This window comes from Hemitrygon akajei, chromosome 12, assembly GCF_048418815.1.
Source record: "Hemitrygon akajei chromosome 12, sHemAka1.3, whole genome shotgun sequence".
In the NCBI taxonomy this organism is placed as follows: domain Eukaryota; kingdom Metazoa; phylum Chordata; class Chondrichthyes; order Myliobatiformes; family Dasyatidae; genus Hemitrygon; species Hemitrygon akajei.
Window position 1 is genome coordinate 61232339 of NC_133135.1, and position 25675 is coordinate 61258013.

The following is a 25675-nucleotide window of genomic DNA, read 5'->3' on the forward strand; positions in this document are numbered from 1 at the left end:
CTTTAAATAAACACCACAGACAAGCTTTTGTTCATTTTAGTAGAATCTAATTGACTGAATTGATATTTTTAAGATCAACAAAATAACTTGTTTTCAAATAGCCAGTTCATTGTTCTCCTTTCTGATTTGGCCAAGGTGCATAATTGAACATTATATAAAATATATTTACAGTAAAAATAAAGTCTTAGTGTATTTGTGTAAATTCTGTAGTAATCCACTACTGTAATAAAGCTTTTAAACAAACAAATAATTAAATTTTGAAAAAAGGATGGAAGGTTAGTAATTAGTTCATCAAGAATTACACAAGGTGCTGCTATCTTTGATGAATTCTATAAGCCAGTATGTGAGAATATTTAAAGAAAAATGCAAGTATTGTTATAAATTGATGACAGATGACAATACACTTCAAGAGATAAATTACAATAGTATATTTATGCTTTCTTTAAAAGAAACTTTTATAAAATTGAGAGGTCCTCAAGCCAGTCTCAAAAATTTGTCTGGTTACATTTGATAAACAGTGTTTGGAAGAACTATATTGCACATATTATAGTTTACCAAAATGTGGGATCAAATAACATATCAAGTGAAGGAAACTTTGTAAAGTGTCTCATGTTTCAGGTCATCCTTCTAGCCCATATATTGAATATGATTTACTTTTCACCCAAAATTCAAATTTTGTTCTAAAGACTGAACTGGTGGTAAAATATAGGAAATTACAATCAAAAGGAACATTTAGCGATATTTAAAAGTAAATAAGTTGAGATCAGTTTCTTGCAGATTGATAATATTATGGAAGTTGGCATTAATTTTACCTATATTTACTTTTTGAACACCTTAAAACACATTCAAGTTCTAGCAACTGTTTGGATTTTCTCTGGAGCTTGAGGATTCAATTTCTCAGTTTCTTGAATTTGAGATGGGTCCTCTGGATTATCTCTGCCTGTGTTGCAGGTAGCAGTGCTCTCCACTTCACTTTTAATCTGCTTTTTACTCTGGCTGCCCTCCTCTTGAATTGTCTGGTGTGCTGCTTCTTCACTTCCTGCATTGGTCTGATTAGATGCCTTCGGTAGTTCTTGCTTTTGCAAGATGTTTTCCACTTCAATCTCTAACTCTAATTGCTCCTCATCTGCCGCCATTTCCAATTGCTGCATCAGCTTCTCCAGCTTCTTAGCTTTGCGTAATTCATTCTGCTGGATTATGGCACACAAATGTTCAGTCAGCTGCTCCTTCAGTTCAATCTTCTTGTGTAGATCCAGTTTAGCTGCAACATATTCCACTTCTGCTTTATCATACCTCTTCCTGAGGGCCAGGAAAGGACACACAATGAGCAAGATGCACATTATTCTCTGTTAAGGCAATATTGTGGAAATATCATCTAAAGCCATTAAAACAGTTGCAACAAAATGCACAGGGGCCATGAACATTCTTTTGCAAGGAGCCCTAACAGATCTTCCTCTGCAGCTTATAGCAAAAATTAAGCTAAGTGATGGGGAATCAGCATGGAGATCACCAGCAGGCCAGTCTGAGCCTGTAGTAAATCAGCATGGGGTAGCTAATGCCTCATTAGCTGGTGTACCAAAGTCTGTCCGTCACGTGCTGTATACAGGAGTGGTAACAATGACCATCTCTCAAATGAATTCTTCTGCACTCTCCAGTCATACAGTAGGGTCTTAAACTCAAAATCAGCATAGAATTGTTTGTAACAACAACAGGACACCTTTTGTGTTCTTGAAAATCCATCCAATGAACATGACCTTTGATTATTTAAAAATGTGATAAAAGAAATCAAGGGCACACTTATGCAAGGACAGTATCTTGTTGAACAAATTAATCTCTCAATCCCGGCCTCAAATTGCAGGATTGCTGATCACATAAATACAATATGTGCAATATTGTATGGATAATAAGTATAATGATGCTTAATTTAAAATTATTTTAAAAATTGTGAACAGACCTGCAGTGAGTTTCATCAAATTACAACAAAGAAACATATCATTTTGTATATCTGTCCTTGGCTACCATTTATATCCCAGTAAGCCTGCTCTGACCCTCTTCATCCTATCCTTCTGGTGTGCTGAATATAGTTTTCCCTCCTTGCTATTGTCCTCTGCTGCTTCTTATAGTAGTATGCTCCATCGCCTCATACTTATCAGGATTAAATTCCATCTGTTACTGATCTATTCTTAATACCAACTGATCAATATTATTCTGCAGTCAGCAACTATCCTCATTATCAACATTGCTAACTTTTGTGTCATCTACAAACTCGTTAAACCCCCCTACATTCATAGTTGAATTATTAGTGTGTAGGAATCCCAGCAGTGTTCCTTGTGGTACACCACTAATCACAGGTTTCTAATTACAAACAAAGTGCTCTACTTATCACTTTGTTCTTCCCATTTTGGATCCAATTTGCTCTGTATTTCATGAGGTACAACATTTGAACCTGTCTTCCCAGTCACATGGGATGTGTGGGCCCTTGACAAAGGCCCAAATGAAGTCCAGTAGCCTACATCGATGACATTGCCCCTATCAATACAGTTTGTTACCTCTGAGAAATTCACAGGACAATCCACAACAAAATCATGCTATCTTTGATTAACCTCTGCCTTTCCAATTTCAGAATAATACTCTCCTTCAATTTGTTCCAATGCCTTACGACTGACATTGAACTCAAGAGCCTGCAGTTATCTGGGTTATTCCCCGCTGCTCTTTTCCAGTAAATGGACCATATTTGTGGTCTTTCAGCATTTGGCACCTCACTAGCGGCCAAGGATTTAAAAATCCGCCAGGACTGCAGCAATTTCCTTTCCTAACTTACATAGCAGCCTGGGATACAAGGTCTTAGTGATTTCTCCACTCGAAAGCCCATTAAGATCTTTGATATGGCCTTGTTAGTGGTGCATGATCTAAAATTTCTTCATTCAGTGCTGACTTTTCCAACTACAATGATATGCTTCTCAGTACATACAATTGATAATTTATTTGAGATGTCACCCATGTCCTTTGATTACCATTTGTTCCCCAATAGATCCAGATCTTTCCATGATTACCCTCTTGCCCTTGATATACTTACAAAATACTACAATTTTCCTCCATTTTGTCTGTCGGAGATGTTCTGTGGTCCCTCATCACTCCACCAATTTAAATAACACTGTACATTTACTACCTTCTTAAAAAAACCCTCACCTTTCAAGCCCTCTGCAACTGCCACATACTTACTTTTAATTCACTTCATTAAAATCTGCATCACTATCTCTTTTGTCATTAACCTTTATTACACCTTTCAGATCTCCCTTTCTGTTCTCCTTCTTCCTGATCTTCACCTTTAAACAGTTTATTTCCAGTTCTGAATGGCCCAAAATACAAACTGTTTCTCTCTCACAAGTGTTGCCCGATCCGAGTTAGAGCAATGAAATAAATGAAATTGCTGGCAATACATAGTTACACTGCTAGACCCTTTGGTCTGCCACCTAGATGATTCAAGCAACATGCCATCTGATTCTTCCCATCAAAATGCACTTTTGAAATTTAGCTACCTTGAAAATAATTGTCTTTTAAACATCAATTTGACAAATCTGTAACGTCATCTTGTACTCGGTCACATTCTCTTTATTAACTGAGGGGAAAACAATGGGGACAGGTTTTTACTGATTTAATTGTCTGGTAAGGCAAAGGGTGACCATATGAACTGCTGCTTCATACTGGCAATGGGATTCATTGCAGAATGTATCTCTTTTGGTAAGGAGTTTTATTTTTCAAGATGTTCAATGGAACTAGCACTGGCAAATTCATAACTGATTTTTTAAAAAGAAAGTAATGGTTGTTAGTGACAAGTAGTTAAAGTCTCATTTGATCTAAATAACCGATCATTTTGATTGCTTGGACTCAGTTTATCATTCTGGTCTTGTCCAAGTTCATATTTAAATCTGGAAAACAAAATAAGCACGAGTTTTCAAAAAAATATACTACAATATATACTTGTATGTAAACAAGCATGTGTTTGTATTGTAATAGTCATTAAGAGTTGTGTTGCAGGACCAACATGATAGTTTTATAACAAGTCATAACTGTTCCAGGTGTAAAATTTCAATAGAATTTTTCCTTTCTAATCCAAATGTAATATTTTTTTAAGAAGTCTTAAAAAGTTTAGCAAATGTCCACCTATGATAGCAATCCATTTTAATAACATATTAATTGCAGGGTAAAATATTTATTTTGGCTATATTCAGGTCAACTCTGACTCAACAATCTGAAAAATATAGAAATTTCCTGACATATTGTTAAAATCAAAATTCATCAATAGTTGAAAGCTACCCAGTCATTTTAAATACAATGGATTCTAGTAAATTGGGCCATTGGTTTACTGGCACAGCCGTATATCTGTGACAACTCTTAAAGAATAAAAACTAATCAAGAAAATAGCTGGGATTCCCTTTGTTTATTTGGGATACTATGCTGCTTACTTGGGACAGGAGACTGTTGCTGAACAGTTTCTAACGAATGTCAGTTGCGTGCACTTGTGTCGCTGTTAAGACACTATACCGAGCAGCAGTTGCATGTATTCAAAAAGCAGTGATTTGTTGGTGAGAAATCAGCAGTAGGACAATTCAGAACGGTTTTGCTCACTACCATTTTGAGATACCAAAATTGACTGGGAATGAAAATGAAATGATTTCCTGAGCAAGTTAGGAACTATGAAGGATCTGAAGGTATCAACAGTCATCTCGAATGTCACAATGAAAATGAAGATTTGGAGAATGCAATCATGGAAAACATTGTACGAAAGCAGCCACTGTCTGCATTAAGGTTTCTGCGTTGATTTTGTTCATTTATAGTCAAGCAAAAGAACATGGCAGCGTACACTGGATGAATTCCTCCATCGATAGCTATTAGGAACTCTAGACACTTTCATAGTTCTGTAGTAGTATTGGTAATGTTCTAATTCTTTCTGCATCTCATTTAAAAACTTAATTTGCTACTCAGTTAAATGGTAGTTTGTCTTTATTATACCTTTTAATTATAATAGAGTCTTTTAAGAGACTCTCTTCGCAGTTATTTTGTAGATAACACTATTCTTTGCATTTCTGGTTAGATGCTAATTGCATTTCATTTGGCTTTGTATCTGTATTTGGCACATTGAATCTAATCTAATCTAATCTTAGATGGAGTTTACAAAAGTAGAGGGCTACAAGGTAGGGAAATTCTAGGCAGTTTCTAGAATAGGTTACATGATTGGCACAACATTGTGGGCTGAGGGGCCGGTAATGTGCTGTAGATTTCTATGCTCTATGTTCTATTTCCATAAAACTTTGGATAATTGGGGCAGCTGCTTATTTGGGCCAAGATGTGCTGGTCCTATGTGCCCCAATTAACCAGGATTCACTGTATTGCAAAACGAAAAAATTGCAGATGGTTCAATGGGAAATGCAGTTAGCTGATATTAGCCAAGAATAGAACAGTATTCAGAAATTAAGTAAAAACAACTATTAATGTAACACCAACAATTAGTTACCTGATGTGGTCAGCATCACTATTACCTAGATATCTAATTGTGGGCTGTCCCTTAAAAAAAATTCTTACTTAGCCTGATAATATTCCAAACTGGACTGTTCAATCCGATTCCGGAGGACATTAACTCCATTTGATAACAAGTTATCCAAACTCTGAAGCTCTTTTTGGATATGCTGTAGTTTCATAGTTTCTGCCATGGTTTGCTTCGACCTAGGAGGAAGATAATTGGTCAGGAAGGCACAGTATATATAAGTACTGATAATTTGTCACAATGTCCTTTAAAAAGATTATATTTACATTTAACAAACTAAATGTAGCCAAAGAAAAACTGTTACATAAATTATATTAATCATTTAATGTATACTTACTGTAACCAAATCAGTACACATTAGCTTTAATTTCACTCAGAGGGGAATATGGACATAATTGTTAATCTGTACTATAGGCAAGTCCTCATTCTTTATGGGATCTTTCACTTCAAGAACTGCAAGGCTACCTATATAACCAAGACTTGTAGATGGCGAACCAAATAGTTTACCTTTGCTACTTGAGATTTCAACAAACTATACTAATTAAGTGCCATTGATGGGGGGAGAAAATGACACTGTTTTAAAAATCCAATTTTCATACTAGCTCAAACTCCCTGAGTAGTCCGAAAAGCTCTGGGGGCTGAGGAAGTCAACGTATTCTGCCATCAATATTCCACACCTTTCTGCAATGGCTTTCGACAAAAGCGCCTTCTTGCGTTTATTCTTCTCTTCCATTAGTCGCTGCTCTAGCTGCAGCTGTTCAAGCCGTGATCTCTCGCGCCTGGAAAGAAACAATATTGAAGGAGGTTAAACTCAATACCTATAAAATAACATACAACATGTCACAGCTTGTTGTTCAAACTAGTGACAGAAAATCATACAAAATACAACAAATAGGAATGCTTTTAAGTGCAGGTAAAATTCAGCTGCCTACCTTTTTTTCCTTCACAGATGTTATCTATAATTAAGAACAGTTTTGATTTCACCGTAAAATGGTCAGCCACTGCTTTAGCAGATTACACCACTATCCAGTAAAAATATTACAATGACAATCAAACAGATTGCATACATCAAGTATAGATACATCTGGTATGCATTTGCCAGCAAACTACAGCTTATGGGCAATCCAAATGAGACAGTTGTGAGTAAATACATGTTTGGCCAGACAGATCCCCTGCTGGAAGCCCAGAATAAGAGGGATATCCTTCATTTTAGATGTAGGCTGCTGAAGACAAAATGAGAAACTGTTCTTTACAGCAAGAGGTATAGAATGGGCTTATTTTAGGCTAGATTAATTCACAATTTCAAAACTGAGATCGTATGGACTTGTGCAAGGTTTATGAAACAAAGGCATGTTAAACAAAACCAAGACAATGATCAGCTGTGATCCAAGTGGACAGTGGAAAAGGCACAGAATATTTTCTCCTGTATCTACATTAGAATGAGGCATAATATAAACTTCATTGTCGAATGTTTCTTCTGTCTTTTTTTGGGGGGGGGGGGGGAGAGAGCTGGATTGAATCTTGACATTACCAAGATGCAACATGAGTATTTAAGCACCATTTCTAATAATTATTTCTAGACTTACTAACAATTCCATCCCTTTGATCTGCTCTGGTGATAGCTCTTTAACTGAGGATTCCTGGAATGTACATGATGCTTTGGCACTACATTCTTCCATTTCTTTTTGACAGCTTTCTTCAGGTGCAGTCAATTGTCTATTAGCTGCTTTTACAACTGGCTTTGGTCCCAGCTCAGGGGCAGGGGACTCTGTGGCTTGTGGAGGATTCATCTTTGCTTTGGTCAGTTGTTGTTCTGGAAGGATAAGAGGAACTTCCTTGTGCCCATTTTCTTTGCGACAATGCTGGTTCAATGCTCTTTCCCTCTGGAGTTGCTGACGACTTTTGTTTCTTGATGGTGCTTCTCCAAATTTTTCTGGCTTCTCAACAATCAAAGGATCTGAAAAATTAAATATTTTGTAAAAAAAATAACTCCAAGCCAAAAGTCCAATCAAAAATAGATGTATCCACATGCCTATTGACATAATCAACCAAATACAAGAATAACTCATCTCTATAAATAGTTACCCTTAATTTAACAACAGAATAAATTAATGTGTTATGTAGTTTTATGCTTCCCAGACATTGCATGTTTAGCCTTTATTTCACAATTTGGTCATAATATTAAAAAATACAGGAGATATCTTGGAGAACACAGCACTGATGTGGCAAAAGAGAAACACACTCTTGCTTAGATTCTGGGCCATTGATATGTTTACAAGGCACACCCTAACTTTATGTATGGTGAATGTTTATTAGCAGATTAATATCTATAGTTACCACAATGTGCAATATTATTTTGTTTAAATGCATCTTAGTTCCATTCTGAATTCACCCAACATTTGGTACTTTGCTGACTTCTAGATCCTCTGGAATGAAAGCAGCAAAGAAATCAGCACCAAAAGAGGGGGAGAAGGTCCTCGGTATATATACTGAATGTTGCCATGTTGACACCCTGGCACAAAGTCTTGCCCTCACCACGGTCAATTCCTGCCTTCCATTGCTCTCTCAAAGCAAAGATTTGCTCCACAGATTGCTGTGGAGATGCTGATGTTTGGGTGTTTCCCTGTAGTTTCAAGCTCGTTAGCCAGTTATCAGCATTGAGTTTGTTACTGCCAGGATATCTCTGGGCTAGGGAGAGCTTTGTAGCCAGGTAGAGAGATGAGGAGACTTACAAGCCATTCCCACAAATTCTACATTTTAATTTTATGTCAATATAAACAATTAAAAACTAAAACCAGAGAAATGCACATTTATTAATTTTTGATTAAACATGAACAGGATTACAATAGACAAATAGCAATGAAGAACTTTCTGCACCACGAGGTGTCTGGAACTGTCTCCCACATGGGAATTCTGAATGGAGGACGCAGTCTCAGAAAATATGTGCTTGTACTTGCTCTACACTATGGATCGGAACACAATCGGGCAGTAGTGGGTGCAAGACTTATAAAGAACATATATATAGTCTAACCACCACAATTTTTATGGGCTTCACAGAACATAGGATTAGCCCATCGTGCATGTGCCAAGCTCTATGATACGAACACTCAACCTGGTGTGCTTTCCAATTTTTAAAACTGGCTCGCAACTACACTTGCCTTCATTTACACATCCAATTTCTTTTTATAAACAATTACCTAATTTGCTTTCCAGCAGTCTTGAGCTCTGCATTCCAGATTACAATATTCTGCACTCAAAGGATATTTCCTACCAATTTTGGCAAACATCTTAAGTCTGTACCGTCTGGTTTCAGAGCTTATGCCACTTTAATGATTCTCCTCCTTAGCTACTTCATTGAAAGTCTTCACAACTCTACTGTCCTATCAATTCTTCTCTGGCCCAAGAATCACACCAGCACACAGATTAGATTAGTGATTTAAAAGGATAAATTCCTTGCCTCTGATATTTTATAACTACAGGTTTTGTAGATTTTCCATAAAATGTATTTCAAATTAATTCCACCACTTTTAAAGATGTGCATCTAAGATCTGCTTATGTACCTGCAGTGGCTCTTTGCAGGAGCAAATCAGCTGGTCCTACTTCCTTACCCTTCTGTACAGCCCAGGAAATTCCTTCCCTTCTGCTATTTATCCAGCTTTCTTGGAATGATACAACAGAATCTGTCTCCATTACTACTTCTAGATGTACACTCTGGAGTTAAGTTACTTGTGTGAAAAAAAAATCATTGTTACATATGCCTGGAAGGATCTTGGCCCAAAACGTTGACTACATTCTTTTCCATAGATGCTGCCTGGCCTGCTGGGTTCCTCCACCATTTTGTGCTATCACTTCAAATGTTTTTCACACTCTCAGGAAAGATGCAAAAGCTACAAAGTGTGGCACCTAGAAAGGCTTCAATATTTCAGTTGTGGCCAAATCAGTTTAGTTTATAAAATGTTAATGGAATGTTATTATGTATTACTTTTTAATCATTATCCATGCCTTTAGTTGCAAAGCTTAGGACCCACTATGCTTTTTTTCCCCCTCTAATCAGCTCTGCCACTTTAAATTACCTATATACATATCACCATATCAGTTCTTCTGAAACTTTTAATGTTCTGCTCTCAAGTACGTATTTCCACTTTTCAGTCCCCATATTAAAATATAGCATTGATACATCTCAGCAAGAGATTCACATCATCTAGTTATCCACTTCATCAGTCTGTCAATACATTCAAATGTATTGGTCCCCACATTTCACTGTCTTGGTTTTGTTTCATCTGCAACTTTGGAAATTATATGGTCCATTCCAAAATTCAAGAAAAGCAGCATTTCTGGGTATCAACCTTGGGAAATTCCACAGTATACTTCCCTCCAAAGCAAGCTAAAATCATACCTACTCTATTTAGCTAATTTTCTATCCATGCTGTGGCACCCACTTCTTTTCCATGGTCTTCAATCACCTGGCACTTGATCACATTTTCTTTATTATCCCTCTGTCACTTAGTTTTAGTAATTTTTCAGTCCTCAGATACCTACCTGATTCTGAAGATGATTCAAAGATTATGGCCAGAGCTGCTACAATTTATTTCCTCACTTCCTTCAAATAAAAAGAAGGGATTTCATCTTGACTAAGTGCGGTTATCAAGATAAATAGATGGGCCTTGACCATTCCAGCAAATTCACTGCCAACACCCTTTCCATCCCTCTTCTCACACCTAGAGTTCATGAATATTTAAATCCATTCACTGTGTGGGAACTTTAATCACAAAGGCATATACAACAGATGGAAGTATGGGAGAATGTAATAGAGTTCTTTCAGGAAGTATAACCAAGATACGTTGTGAGGTTTGTAATAGAAATTGCCACGAACTCCGCTGAGGAGAGAGAAATCCAGAAAGGGAAGGATCATTGCTATAAGTGAGAGGAGAGTGGAAACTGGCAGCAATGTAACGAACTTTTGAAATTCTATAATGGAAAAGGAGTTGAAGAACTAAAGTAAAACCAAGATTGGTCCTCATATCCCATAAGGGAAAGGCATAGCCTGGGCCAATACCAGTTTACGAAGCTACATCTTTGATCTGGAGAGAATGAGCGGAGTTAAAGAATGCATTCAGCCTGGTAAATGAGTTTGCTGGTGGAAGGGTACTGGTTGGACTTGTATTCAGTGAAATATCATTCTAGAATGGGAGAGATATAGAGGGACTGAAGGTCTATGGTGAAGATGGTTCAGAAGAGGAAACTGTCAAAGTACTAAGAGGGAAAGAATCAACCAGTGGAAAAAGGGTAGGGTCAAGGTGGGAACTAAACAAGGTAGGAATGAAGAAAAAGAATTTCAGGATGTATATTGTATACATACATTTGTCTTATATTAAATTTACTGATTGAAACCTATTGAATCTATTTGGTGAGACAACAGCAATGTTGTCCAGGTCGTCCCGCAAGCACATTTTGAAGGGGAAGCAGATGCATAGTATGGAGAGTTGAGGATCACAGATCAGTGACAATCTGGAGGCAAATCAAATTCAAGTTCAGTTTATTGTCATTTAACTGTACACATGTACACTGCCAAACAAAATACCATCTTCCTGATCAAGATGCACAACACAATACAAATAACTCACACACATAACGAACTAAATTAACAAATAATAAGGTGCATTTATTTCACAAGTTAAAAAGTAAACAGTATAACACTACTGGTGCTTCATGCATGATGACACCTGAGTGGTGACAGGGACTTCAGTAATCTTGTGACCATCCCAGCAGTTCTTGTCCTAATGCTATAGTGCCTCCTAGCTGATAGTAGGGGCTCATTGCAGACAGTTTGACAGATGGGAGGGATCATTGACAATGCTATGGTCCTGGATACATAGTGCACTGATAAATATCTCTGCTGGGTGGAAGAAAGACTCCAATGATCTTCTCAGCAGTCCTCACTATCCTACATAGGGGCTTATGGTCAGATGTCTTGCACTTCCCATACCAGGCGGTGATATGGTTGGGCAGGACACTCCTGTAAAACCTGGTTAAAAAGGGGAGGGGAGGAACTTCACTCGCTTCAATCTCCTCTGGAAATGGAGAAGCTGCTGTGTTTTCTTGACCAAAGAGGTGACACTGAGGGACCAGGTGAGATCATCTGCATGTGCACTCCCAGAACCTCGGTGCTCCTAACACTCTCCATGGAGAAGCTGTGTATGTGCAGTGAGGAATGACACAGAAGGAAAATGACTGAGGCCTCCTGTCTGAGTTCTTAAACAGCCATTATTTACCTTCCTCCAATCTGTAAAACAACCAATTATGACTCTCCAGTCTAGTATTTAGCCAACTTTGTATCCATGCCTCTTTATGGCAGATTATTTTATTTTGTTGTTCAAGACTGTTATGAAGCATCTTATCAACAAAACTCTTCATGATGTCCATGTAAACCATTGACTGTATTCCCCTAATCAATTCTATTCATCACCATATCAAAAATACTATTTTATTTATCTTCAACAAATGCATACTGGCATGCCTTAGTCGATCTTCCTCCAGGTGACTGTTGTTTCTGTGCCAGACTGATATTTTGAAAAGTTTGTTGGTACCAAGGTTTGACCAGCTGGCATGTGATTGCTGGAGTTATTCATAATCCATCTAATTGAACAGTGTATGTTCCTCTACACTTTTACTAGTTGTATCTGCCCATGAAAACACTTCTGGATTCACATTTTGTTGACAACTTACATTTTATCATGTGGTCCCTGTCTGTCATACTAATTTTCAGTCCCCCCCGCCCCATTTTTTTAAAACTCAGTCTTTGTTTTCCTTATACGCCAATTCTAGTTGTCTATTTTGGTGCTATTCCTTTTTGTCAATTCCAGTTGGACCTTTTGTCCCCTTTCGATGCAACTCATGCAATTATTGCACCTACACTCTGCCATACTTGATCCCACAGCACCTGCAAAGCCCCACGCAGAGGCATTGTACTAAGTGAAATATGTCCGGTCTGTACGCATTCTACCCTACCCAGAACTGGTTCCAATAACCTTCAGCTCTAAAGCCCCACTGTCTGTACCATACTTTCTGCTGCACACCTTACTGTGTGAAAGTCTTAGGCACATACATATAGCTAGGGTGCCTAAGACTTTTGCACAGTACTGTAGTAATTTTATATATTACACTGCGCAGCTGCTGCTGCAAAAAATGTCATGACAAATGCACGAGATGAATCTGATATTGGTCTCTATTGTGGACTGAGTGGGAAGGGGGCGGGGGAGAGGAATTACAGGTGGGAAAAGGGAAGTGGGAAGCACCAGGGAGGCATTCTGTAATGACCAATAAATCATTTGTTTGGATTCAAATTACTTTGCCTGGTATCTCAGGGCTGGTGTGTCTGCATCTGCATCACCTCCCACTCGGCACTCCTTTTCTGCCTCCTTTCCCATGGCACTCCACCTTCCCCATTCCCAACATCTGTTGCTCTCTCCAGGTTTATAAACTGGCTACACATGTATAATTTTTGCACAGTACTGTACAAGGCTGAGGTACCCTATTTCTACCGTTCCAGTTACGTACTTATACAGAGAGCAATATGGAGATTATCACTATTGTAGCTCTTGCTCAATCACATTCCTAACTTCCTAAAGTTCCTTCATATGAACAAGAGATTATTACCAATGCAGATCTTGAGCTTTGTCTGTTCACCTTCCAGAACCTATTGCAATAGTCAAATTCTGGCAAGTGGGAGACAAAATACTATGTCTTTATAAAGACTTTTTGCATCTTCTCATATAAGCCACTCAAATATTCTTAAGATGAAAAAGTTATTGTGGACTTCAGGAAGGGTAAAACAAGGGAACACAAACCTATCCTCATTGAGGGATCAGAAGTGGAGAGAGTGAGAAATTTCAAGTTCATGGGTGTCAATATCTCTGAGGATCTATAATAGGCCCAACATATCAATACAGCTATAAAGGAGGAAAGACAGCAGCTATATCTCATTATGAGTTTGAAGAGATTTGGTTTGTCAACTGAAACACTCGAAAACTTCTACAGATGTACTGTGGAGAGCATTCTGACAAGCTGTATCACTGTCTTGGGTGGTGGGGGGGAGGGGGGTTCTACTGCACAGGACCAAAAGCAGCTACAGAAAGTAAGTAAGGATAGTCAGCTCCATATTGTGTACTAGCCTCTGTAGTACCCAAGACATCTTCAAGGAGTGGTGCCTCCGAAAGGCAACGTCCATTATTAATGACCCCCATCTCCCAGGGCATGCCCTCTTTTCATTGTTACTGCCAGATAGGAGGTATCAAAGCCTGAAGGCACACACTCAGCGATTCAGGAACAGCTTCTTCCCCTCTGCCAAACGATTCCTAAATGGACATTGATCTTCTGAACACTTCTTCACTTTTTAAATATATATTATTTCTGCTTTTGCACTAGTTTTAATCTATTCAATATACATTTATATCTTACTATAATTGATCTATTTATATATTACTTTTTTCTTTCATATTGCATTGAACCGGGGGGTGGGGGGGGGGGGAAGATCCGTGGATTAGTCCACCACTTGGACACAAGTCGGGGGCTGATCACCCCCAGCTGGGTCGTCCGGGTGAGGATGTCTGATGATTAAAGACCCGAAACATCCTACGACCCCGGGTTCATCACTGAAGACGTGTCCAAGTAGCACCAGAAGGTGTATTCTACAACTAGAACTGCTGCTGCTAAGTTCACAATCAAGACACATTCTGATTCCCCTTGTATCTCTGTTTTCTAATACTGTATCTGTATTACCTATTGTTACTTTACTGTTCAGGTGCATCATGTACAACAACAGGTACAGCTAGTTGCATTATGCATTGACTGGATGGAATAGTGACGCTGCAGGTGGTGCTAATATCTAAGCTCAGGTGCCCTGGTTTCTAATCACTGCTGCTGTGAAGAGTTTCTCCGTCCTCCCTAAAACTAAGTGAGTTTCCTCTGGGGTTGGTTTTTACCCACATTCCAAAAATGCACTAGTTATTCAGCAAACTGGCTTCTTCAAGTTGCCCCTGGGATGGTAGGAGACAGTGGGGGGGGGGGGGGGAAATGCAGGAATTTATTATAATGAGCACAAGAGAGAGAGAGCAGGATTTATGGAAATACAGTATATGGTGAACTTATATTAAAGAAATTGTAGTGAATATAAACTTGATAAGGTTAATCAGGAAACTTTTGATTAGGAAATCTAAATAATAAAAAATATAAAAAATCTATTAACAGGTACTAAAGGGATCTACAGGATTCGATTTACATTGCACAATTGGGTTGAATATCTATCTGAAAAGATGAACTCAGTACATGTCTACCCTAAATGCGAGAGTCAGGTGCTTTGCTTTCACAGTGTAATTGAGTGTTGAGAATTCCTCTTCAATTTCAATTATCTTATAATTGTGTGTTTGGAACTGTAATTGTTTTTATTTGCCTGACTAGTTATGGCTGGTACATATTTTTATCTGAAGGCAGTAACAAAAATGAAGTTGCCATTTCTGAAATGAATGCTAGTCTACCACATCAAACAGCACATAATTAATATGTAAGTCCATACTTCCACCGACATAGTGGGACTTGGATAGGAACAAAAACCACGTTAGTCACTGACATATTGCTACCAGACTGTCAATTCTGCATGCAAGGATGTAGAGAAGCAAGACAATATAGCATCTACACAAAGTTTGCCCTTGCAGTGGCATTTTTTCCTGTTTGACATAGACAGTTGGCAAATAATGGTTACGAGGCTACCCTGGAATAATTGTGCTGAATCGCTTACCAAATGGTGGATAGGAATGGTTTGAAATTTGGTACTTGCTCTTTTCCTTACAAAATGCAGGAAAGGACTGAAGATCAGACATCTTTTGAACCAAACAAACACTGAATGTAGATAAGGCAGTTACTTAACTTTAGTTATCAATTCCCACAAATGTATATATTCAATCGAATACTAAGAGTGCATCTAGACTTCTCCATTCTCCAGGATATCATTTATATCGTCTCAACTAAGCCAACTGCTGACATCTGGTGGTTGAAACACAACTGCCCATCAATAATAGGACAAAGATGTCATTGCAAATATAGCTTAGAGAACGACCCAACTAAAATGTGGGGAAGTGCAAAATTATCTTACTCAATGAAGTTTGTAAGATATTCGATTTCCTTTTTTATTTAATGTGAATAATAGTAATTCTATTAATTTGATTCGAGAAAATGAATAGGATATTGTTCTCCAACACAGACTATTTAAGTTCCAAGCATAAAACTTCACACAGGCGAGCATAAGTTTTCAAAATCTAAGCTAATCTTAAGTCCTTCAAATCAGAATCCAACTCAAATGTAGTATTACACAAAGAGAATAAGGCTATTTTATATCTATGCACAAGATCTCTACCAAAATGATTATTTCCAAACAGGAATGATTATAGAGAAAGCAAAGCAAACTCTTGCTCGATAAATAATTGTTCCATTATTTGAAACACTGAAAATACTTGCTAAAATAGCAACAATTAAAATTAATGAAGATGCTTATTCAATAACAGTATTTTGCAAATTGTTCAAATTACTGATTGATATGGTGTAAAATTATTGTACCAATCATTTCAAAAGAAAATCTAAAGACACAAGTTTCATAATTTACCTGAATGGGTAAATCATTGGATCACTGGCAATTTAAAACAACTGTCTGCTCTATTTGTTTTCAAACAACAATTAATTTAAGCAGACTGAAAATTTAGCTTGAAACACCATTTCCAACATGCAATGCAGTTCTTCTGCTCCCCTGGTAATTAGCTTGGCCACCAAATCAGACTGCAATACTTAACTCAGGTTTAGTAACTTTATTAAAAGCTCAAAAAAATGATAAACATTGCAAGTTCAATATTTTTCTGTGTTCATATCCTTTAATCGGGAAGAGCATTTAGTCATCATTACCAGAGATTGAACAATGTTCCCTTTGTTCTGCAATAATTTTAACAGAAATTATTTTGTTAGGTAATTTAAATAACCAAATAGCTACATTCAAATATCTTTGAGACATTTGCTTATCCACTCAAGTCACAACTTACATGCAATAGTCAACTTCCTTTTTATTCCAGTCTTCCAGTACCAGGATGTTTCAGTGCACAGCTGTACTTTTGCCCATACTGATCCTTTTTATTGAGAAAGATCTCTATAAAATCATATCCAAGTATAAAGTTTGTTGACGGTGTTTTAACATTCCATCTTCATTTATGGACACATCTGACTTAAGTAAAACAGGCTAAGATATTTGTGACTAGAAGTATTTTTATTTAAGGTCTAGCTTGATATTGGCTCCTTTGCTATGATTACTTATAAATCAAAGTCAGCCTTACTTAGAGGTCACATCCCAGCACAATCTTTTTACAATTAAATAGCTCGGTCTTCCGGAAGCCTGCTTGAGGGAGGAATTAAGCTACTTATTCAAGTACATGCATACGTACGATTTGTTCAGATGTGAACCTAACTGGCACCCGTTACATTTTAAGTTACTTATGGTTATTTGGTTATTGCTGTGGGGAGTCTTCTGTGCACGTGCTTTTCAAATCTACAAGTTTGACCTGAGGTCCTCAGAGAATAATTACAGCAAACATCACCAGTCTTACAGATTCCGTGGTTACTTTTTTTTAAAAAAAGGGAACACAGTAAGTCAAAACAAATTTAATAAAGTTTGATTTTGTTTGTTAATTTATTTGTTTACATTCCTGGGGCAAGCAAAAGCAGAAAACGTAGACTTTAAAAAAAAAACATATTAAGGCTTGATGGGCAATTCTCAACATCAGGGCCAGGATTAGATGAACACTTTTGTATTTCATGATACAGAAATTCAGGCAAAGAAGCTCAAGGGCCACTCATTTTACCTTATGCCTCATTTGTTACCTAAAGACCTGCAGTTTTACCCTGATTTTGTAACTTTATTTTATAATTACAGCTATTTGGGAAACAGAGGCGCCAGCTGTGAGATAGGGGTTCGATTCCCACTGCAAGAGATCGTATTGTTATGATACCAGCCCCCTCCTTTGTGAGAATTGCAAGAGCCCTAGAAAAGGGGGGTCAATGACCCAAAAGAGAGAGAGAGAGACAGGCTGAATGGACACAGGAAATGGAAAGACATTCCACTGGGACAAAAGCTGGTGACTGTGGCATTGTTCTCAGGAGACACCTGGGAACTGCAGACGTGCCAACTCGCAGGGACATTGTAAAGCCCTCGGGCAAAGTGGGCTGGTTGAGAGAGAGATTGCATCACCTGCAACCTGATTGACACCTGAGATCCCGTGAGGCAGTATAAAGAAGGGTCTGAAAGAGGACGACCCTCAGACGCACCAAGGAGACACCAAGAAGCACGATAACGCTTCCCGTGGGAACGGGAAGCCATTTTGAAATAAGCCACGTGCGTTAAATTCCGAATGCGGGGTTTGTGGCTGGAACCAACGGAAGATCGCTTTTAACTAACAACGGGGAAGATCGCTCCCCTGATTCCATGGATGTTTTGGGCAAGTTTTTCCGTTTTATCTCTCTCTCTCGCCAACACGTGAAACCAAAAGAGAAAAGCCTGCAGACTTCAGAGTGACTCTTTATATTTCCAATTGGACTCAGTATTATATACCCTAGACAACGAAAGAGCTTATTTCTGAGTGATTATTAATGTACCTGCGTTTTAGATTGAGTATTGACGCATGTTATCTGAATGTTTGTATTAACCTTAATTTTTGTGCCCTTATTGAATAAAACGTTTGAAAATAGTAGCATCCGACTCAGCTGATCCATCTATCTTTGCTGGTAAGGTACCTGGTTACGGGGTTTTCGTAACAAGTGGGGGCTCGTCCGGGATTTGACACCAAAAAGGGGGGAGGTCAGTGAATCGGGCTGTAAGTCCAAACTTAAATCTGGTTACGCAGGTAGTCAGACGGGAAACCAGCAAAGATGGATGTGTCGGAATTTAGGAGAAACCCGACGGTAGAGGCGCTAGGGAAGGCTACAAAATCAGACTTAGTAAGTTTGGCGCAGGCCTTAGACCTCACAGCGGTGAAGCCAGCAATGAAAAAGCAGGAAGTGCTAAGGGTCATACAACTGCATTACGTTGGGAAGAAGGTGTTTACAGCTGAGGATTTGGAAAATATTCCCGAAAGGAGATTAGTGAGTGGGACAAATCAGGCAGAGTTGGAGAAAGCAAGGCTGGAACATGAGTTTAAAATAAAGCAGCTAGAAATAGACGCAGCTCAGAAGGCTGCAGAGAGAGAAGCCGAGAGAGCCGAGAGGGAAAGAGAGCAGGTGTTCAAACTAAAGCAGCTAGAAATAGAAGCAGAAGAGAGAGAGAAACAGAGGAACTATGAATTGGAGCTGGACAGGCGGAAACAAGAGCGAAGAACTCAAGGGGGAGAGAAAGAGGGGTTTGATATTAGTCGGGCGTTGAGGTTGGTCCCCCCGTTCGAGGAGACGGATGTTGATAGTTATTTCTTGCTCTTTGAAAAGGTGGCAGAGAATCAGCAGTGGCCCAGAGAGCAATGGGTGGCGTTGTTACAAAGTGTGTTACGAGGAAAAGCACAGCGGGTATATGCCGCGCTGCCCACAGAAAGGGACGGGAATTATGATCAAGTAAAGGAGGCCATTCTCCGAGGTTACGAGTTAGTACCTGAGGCGTATAGACAAAGGTTCCGAAATTTAAAAAGAGGGTGGAACCAAACGTATACCGAGCTAGCCCATGAGAAGGGTGTGCTCTTGAATCGTTGGTGCACAGCTGAAAAGGTGGCCGAGGACTATGGGCGTCTCAGGGAGCTAGTTTTGATTGAGGAATTTAAAAGTTGCGTTCCGGAAGAGATCCGAATGTATTTAAGTGAGAGGATGAATCAGTCCATCTCAGAGATGGCTAGGCTCGCAGATGAATATGCCCTAACCCACAAGACAAAGTTTTCCTCGCCACAAAGTTACCCGAGAGACCGTCGGAATGGTAGGGACAGTCCGCCGGCTAAGGGAGAGACTCCACCGGGAGCTAGCACAAAAAGTGAGGATAACAGACAGGAAACCTGGAGATCTCCTGGTTTAAACTGTTTTAATTGTGGAAAGGTGGGACATATTGCATCAAAGTGCTTTGCTCTGAGAAAGGAGCCAGAGAGGGAGAGAGCAGCGATCCCTATCGGGCGTTCAGTGGTAATCAGGACGTTGACAAGAGGGCCCCAGGTAGATGGAGTACCGGAGGGGCGGGAGACATTTAGTTCCGAAGGAACCGTGTCTTTGAGGGAAGGGGACCCCCCCATCCCTGTACGAATTTGGAGAGACACGGGGGCGGAACTATCGTTAATTAGCCGTAATGTGTTAAATTTCGGCCCTCGGACGGGGGAGGTTGCCCTGAGAGGAATCGGGAACCAGATCACGGTCGTGCCTTTGCATAGGGTCTTTCTCGATTGCGAGTTGGTGTCGGGACCTGTGGAGCTAGGAGTCCTGCCGGAGTTACCGGGGGAGGGCGTGGACCTCCTGTTGGGTAATGACCTCGCGGGTGGGAAGATGGGAACCGCCCTGATAGTTGAGGCCCCGCCCATGGAGTCCCCGAGCTATCGCGCATGCGCGGTCACTCGCAGCCTGTCGAGAGCGGCGACTGGGACCGCGCGCAGTTTGAAATTGGCCCAGACGTTTTTACCGACCCTACACCACGAGGGTTCAGAGGGTGGTAAAACGGAAGGTAGTAAAGTAAAATGGGGTAAGGGTAAGGAGATAGCCCTCCCCTTAGTGAAGAGAAAGGTCCTAGAGGTAGGAAATAAAGATGAGAAACGGATAAAGCTGTTAAAACGTCCAGAGTTGGACGTGGTTGATCTGTCTGGTTTGGCAGAATTGTTTGGAGAAGTTGAGAGTCCTAAAGATGTTCTCGATGGTCCCGAGAGTGAAATGAGGGCAGTCTTAGAGGAGAAGGGTACCCTTGCCGTGGAGAAGTCAGCTGAAATGGCCGAGGAGGTTGTTTCAGCTCGCAGGGTTGCGCCTTCCCCAACGGGGGGCTGCCTAGAGAGTAACTGGAAGGATCGGGGGACGTTAGAATTTGAAAAAGGTACGGGTATTGAAAGCCTGGAAGGGGCCAATGTCCCGTTTGAGTGTGTCCAAGATGGGGGCGCACGTGGTGCTGAACCTGGTAACAGAGCTCAGGGGAAGTCTGAGGTGTTTGATTCAGGGGGACGGGGCGGCCGTCCTCGTGAGTCAGATAGACCTGGTTCGGGGAAAAAGGGGTTAACCTTGGGAAGTGTGAGTTCCCAGAGGGTTGTACAGAAGGGGGTCTTCAGAGTTAATGTGGAGTTTACGAATGGGGAGATAACTGTTGTTGTGGAGGGAGACGGGAAATCTGTAATTCCCAAATCAAAGGAAGAAAATTTAATGTCTGGATTGATGTCAGAAGCAGCAACCAGGCTGCAGAGACAATGGCTTGGTAACACGGTGCCTGCGAATCAATTACAGGTTGATTTGGAATGTAAAGGTGCCCCACACGCTATTGTTATTCAAGAGGGTGCTGTGAAAAGGCAGAATTTGAAATGCTGTCTGAACAAAGCGAGATCGCTTGCGGATCTTAAATTGGAAACTAATAGCATGACGGGTCCTGAAGAGAAAAACGACAAATGGCCTAAAATTAAGGAATTGGGTGGTCTAAGTTTGGAACACGTTGATAAAATAACTCCTATGAAAGGAGCGGGCGAAAGCTTATTTCGCCAGGGTGCCCAAGATCGCCACGAGGGAATTAACCGGAAAAAAGGCGAGGGTTAATGGGGGCGCGATTTTTAAAATAGCAGAAGCCGGTTTTAAGGGATTTTGACAAAGTATGTGAATAATAAAGACAACACCCATGGAAGCTTGACTGTTAAGTTTGAAAGTAGCATAAAAATTTGTCTTTTGCATGAACCTTTGTAGATGTATGTAAGCTAAGATCACACCTCCTTAGTTATGTTGCCGAAGAAAGCAAATAAATAAGGTGGTTATTGAGCTGAAGTTTGATGCTACCAGGCGTTAGTAGGGCACATGAGGTTAAGGTATTAAAGGAAAGGGGCACTGTACTTGTTAACTGTTTAGATGCTGACTTGAATGTATAACTGTATTACTCTGTAGTGAAAAGAAAAGCTTCTGTATTGTATTAGATTCAAAATTTCTGTAAGACTGTACCACTCTGGGTTTTAACCGCTGGTAAAAACCTTTTTAAGAGGGGAGGTGTTATGATACCAGCCCCCTCCTTTGTGAGAATTGCAAGAGCCCTAGAAAAGGGGGGTCAATGACCCAAAAGAGAGAGAGAGAGACAGGCTGAATGGACACAGGAAATGGAAAGACATTCCACTGGGACAAAAGCTGGTGACTGTGGCATTGTTCTCAGGAGACACCTGGGAACTGCAGACGTGCCAACTCGCAGGGACATTGTAAAGCCCTCGGGCAAAGTGGGCTGGTTGAGAGAGAGATTGCATCACCTGCAACCTGATTGACACCTGAGATCCCGTGAGGCAGTATAAAGAAGGGTCTGAAAGAGGACGACCCTCAGACGCACCAAGGAGACACCAAGAAGCACGATAACGCTTCCCGTGGGAACGGGAAGCCATTTTGAAATAAGCCACGTGCGTTAAATTCCGAATGCGGGGTTTGTGGCTGGAACCAACGGAAGATCGCTTTTAACTAACAACGGGGAAGATCGCTCCCCTGATTCCATGGATGTTTTGGGCAAGTTTTTCCGTTTTATCTCTCTCTCTCGCCAACACGTGAAACCAAAAGAGAAAAGCCTGCAGACTTCAGAGTGACTCTTTATATTTCCAATTGGACTCAGTATTATATACCCTAGACAACGAAAGAGCTTATTTCTGAGTGATTATTAATGTACCTGCGTTTTAGATTGAGTATTGACGCATGTTATCTGAATGTTTGTATTAACCTTAATTTTTGTGCCCTTATTGAATAAAACGTTTGAAAATAGTAGCATCCGACTCAGCTGATCCATCTATCTTTGCTGGTAAGGTACCTGGTTACGGGGTTTTCGTAACAGTATGTTCTCCCTGTGACCACCTGGGTTTCATACAGGTGCTCCGGTTTCCTCCCACATACCAAAGATGCACAGTTAAGCTTGGTGAGTTGAGGACAAGGTATGTTGGCACCAGAAACAGGCGCCACATGCAGGCTGCCACACACAATCCCCACCAATTTCAATTGATGCAAACAACATATTTCAATGTATGCTTTGATGCAATATGTAACACATAAAACTAATCATCATCTCTTAAATCTCAAGGTAAAGTTCACTAAAACAAAACTTTCTCTAGCTCCAGAGCTGAGATGCAAAAATCCATTAAAGGACCATCACTGCCAGAGGAAATAGGTATAATTAATGTTTACACAATAATCTGTCATAGAACTTTACAAGTTTACTAAAATAAAAATGGAAGTAGAAATGTGTTGTTACTAAGTGGGAACATTTTCAGACAGATATATTCTTTGGGTGAAATGGGTTAGAAAATAAGGGATAACTGTCCAAGATCCCAGAACGAATCAGCACAGGGTTAATAATTTCAGAGTGATAAATGTGTGGCTGAAAGACTGGTGTGGAAGAACTGGTTTTAAATTTGTGGGACCTTTGTCTTAGTATTGGGGAAGGAGCTGTTCCAATGGGATGTATCCTCCTAAACCATGCTGGAACCAGGTAATCACAATTAGGGCTATGGATAGAGCTTTAAATAGTAGTGTGGGTTCAATGGCTCGGGAAAGTATGGATAAAGTAAAAGGGAAGGAGAGTGCAGGAGAGGTTACTGAAGTCACCAGAATAAAAAAAGACAAAAAGATTAGGAAGGGGTAAGAATTTTAACTTCAAGCAACATGGAAACAAAATTGAAAAGAAAGGTGATGAATACAGGACTGAAGGTGTTATATTTGAATGCATGCAGTATACAAGACAAAGTAGATGATCTTGTAGTGCAATTATGATATTATGGGCATCAGAGTCATGATTGATTGAAAGAAGATCACAGCTGGGACTTAACGTCCAAGAATACACATGATATCAAAAGGACAGGCAGGTGGGCAGAGGGGATGGGGTGACTTTGTTAGTAAAATAAATGAAATCAAATCCTTACAAAGAAGTGACATGGAACCAGAAGATGTAGATTCCTTGTGGATAGAATCAAGAGACAGCAGGGGTAAAAAGGCCCTGTTGGGAATTACATACAGTCCTCTGAACCATAGCCAGGTTGTGGGGTATGAATTATACCATGAGATAGAAAAGGCATGTAAAAAGGACAATGTTACAATAGCCATGGGGGATTTCAATTTGCAGGTTGATTGGGAAAATCAGGTTGGTGCTGCATCACAAGAGAAGAAATTTGTAGAATGCATATGAAATAGCTTTTTAGGAACACTAGGGAAACGGCAATTGTAGATTGGATGTTGTGTAATGGACCAGATTTGATTAGGGAGCCTAAGATAAAGGAATCTTTAAGAGTCAGTGATCATAATATGAGTAGAAATCACCTTACAGTGGGGGAGAGGGGGAGTGGAGGGGGGCAAAAATAGTATGTATCAGTATTACAGTCATAAGGAAACAACAGAGACACAAGAGAGGAGCTGGGCAAAGATGATAGCAAGAGGACACTAGCAGGAATGATGGTAGAACAACAATGGGCAGAGCTTCTGTAAGTAAGTTGGAAGAGAAGATCAATTTATCCCAAAGAAGCAGCACTCTAAAGAGAGGATTGGGCAACCATGGCTGTCAAAGGAAGTCAAAGATAGCATTTTTGACTATCTTTGCTAAAGATAGCAAAGACAGGAAGTAAAAGAGAGGGCATACAATAAAGCAACAATTAGTGGGAAGCTTTTAAGAATCAAGAGCAGGTGCTAAAGTGAGAGGAGCTAAAGACGGTGCCAGAGGCTTCTGTGGACCAGGGGAACTTTTTCCATTTTGTCCGTGAAATAGTTTAATTTCTTCTCTTCTCATGTCTCTTTCCCTTTTCAAGATGGCTGGAATCCTGTTGGTGTCCGTGATCTACATTTGCGGGTCAAACTACGTTTTTCCCAGACTGTGAGTTCTCGTTCTCGCAACTTGCCGAGAGCAGCCTGGTGATTCAGTATCTCCGGCTGCAGCATGGCGGCTGTGTGCCTTCAGGATGCGGTCCTGTAGATGACGATTCCTCGCCAAAGTTGCTGACTGAAGCGTCGTGGGAGATTTAAACATCGAGAGAGCAGGCAGGTGATGTATGCTGCTGTCAAAAGAAAGTCTCTGCACTCGATCCCTCTCTCTCGATAGTGAGCGAGTCTGAGGGTCCTCATGTCAGGGGAATTCAAATAAGCGATGCTGCAGATTGTAACATTGAAACAGTGAGCTGTTTGTCTCCCCTCTCGTCTGTTGCAGGAAACCAGAAGATTTTTCAGATTTTTCCAAAGTAAAATAGAGGCAAGTATGGTGAGAAGACTACTGGAAAATAACTGGGGACAAAGAAATGGCGGATAAACTAAGTATTTTGTGTCAGTCTTCATTAAGTATGCCAGAAATTCAAGAGTGTGAGGGGAGAAAAGTGAGTGTAGTTGCTATTACTAAGGAGAAGGACAGTTGAAAAGTCTCAAGGTAAGTAAGTCACTTGGACAGGATAGACTACATCCGGGGTTTCTGAAGGAGATAGCTGAAGAAATTGTGGAGGCATTAATAGTGATCTTTCAACAATCACTAGAATCTGGAATGGTTCCGGAGGACTGGAAAATTGCAAATGTCACTCCACTCTTTAATAAGGGAAGGAGCCAGAAGAAAGGAAATTAATAGGCCAGTTAGGCTAGCTCAGTGGCTGGGAAGATGGAATCTGTTATTAAGGATAAGGTTTAGGGCTAACTGGAAGTACACGATTAAATAGGACAAAGTCAGCCTGGTTTCCTTGAGGGGCAATCTTGCCTGACAAATCTGTTGGAATTCTGAGGAAATAACGGGCTGAATACAAAAGGAGTCAGTGGATGATGTTTACTTTGATTTTCAGAAGGCCTTTCACAAGATGCTGCACATGAGGCTGCTCAATAAGGTCAGAGCCCATGGTGTTACAGAAAAGATACTAGCATGAACTGAATATTGGCCAACTGTGAGGAGACACAGAGTGGGAATAAAAGGAGCCCTTT

The 25675-nt window shown here is 40.0% G+C and overlaps 1 protein-coding gene across 1 annotated transcript in view; it reads right to left on the reverse strand.

Annotated features, from left to right (window-relative positions):
- Positions 1–413: 413 nt before the first annotated feature.
- The window catches only part of gorab (golgin, rab6-interacting), a 37496-nt gene continuing 12234 nt past the window's right edge, over positions 414–25675 (reverse strand). Inside the window, exons 2-5 of the mRNA XM_073063253.1 lie at positions 7136–7502; positions 6223–6324; positions 5584–5724; positions 414–1299 (exon numbers count right to left, since the gene is read on the reverse strand). Coding sequence (XP_072919354.1) covers positions 846–1299; positions 5584–5724; positions 6223–6324; positions 7136–7502 — 1064 coding nt within the window. The 3' untranslated portion in view covers positions 414–845. The remainder of the gene's footprint in view (positions 1300–5583; positions 5725–6222; positions 6325–7135; positions 7503–25675) is intronic.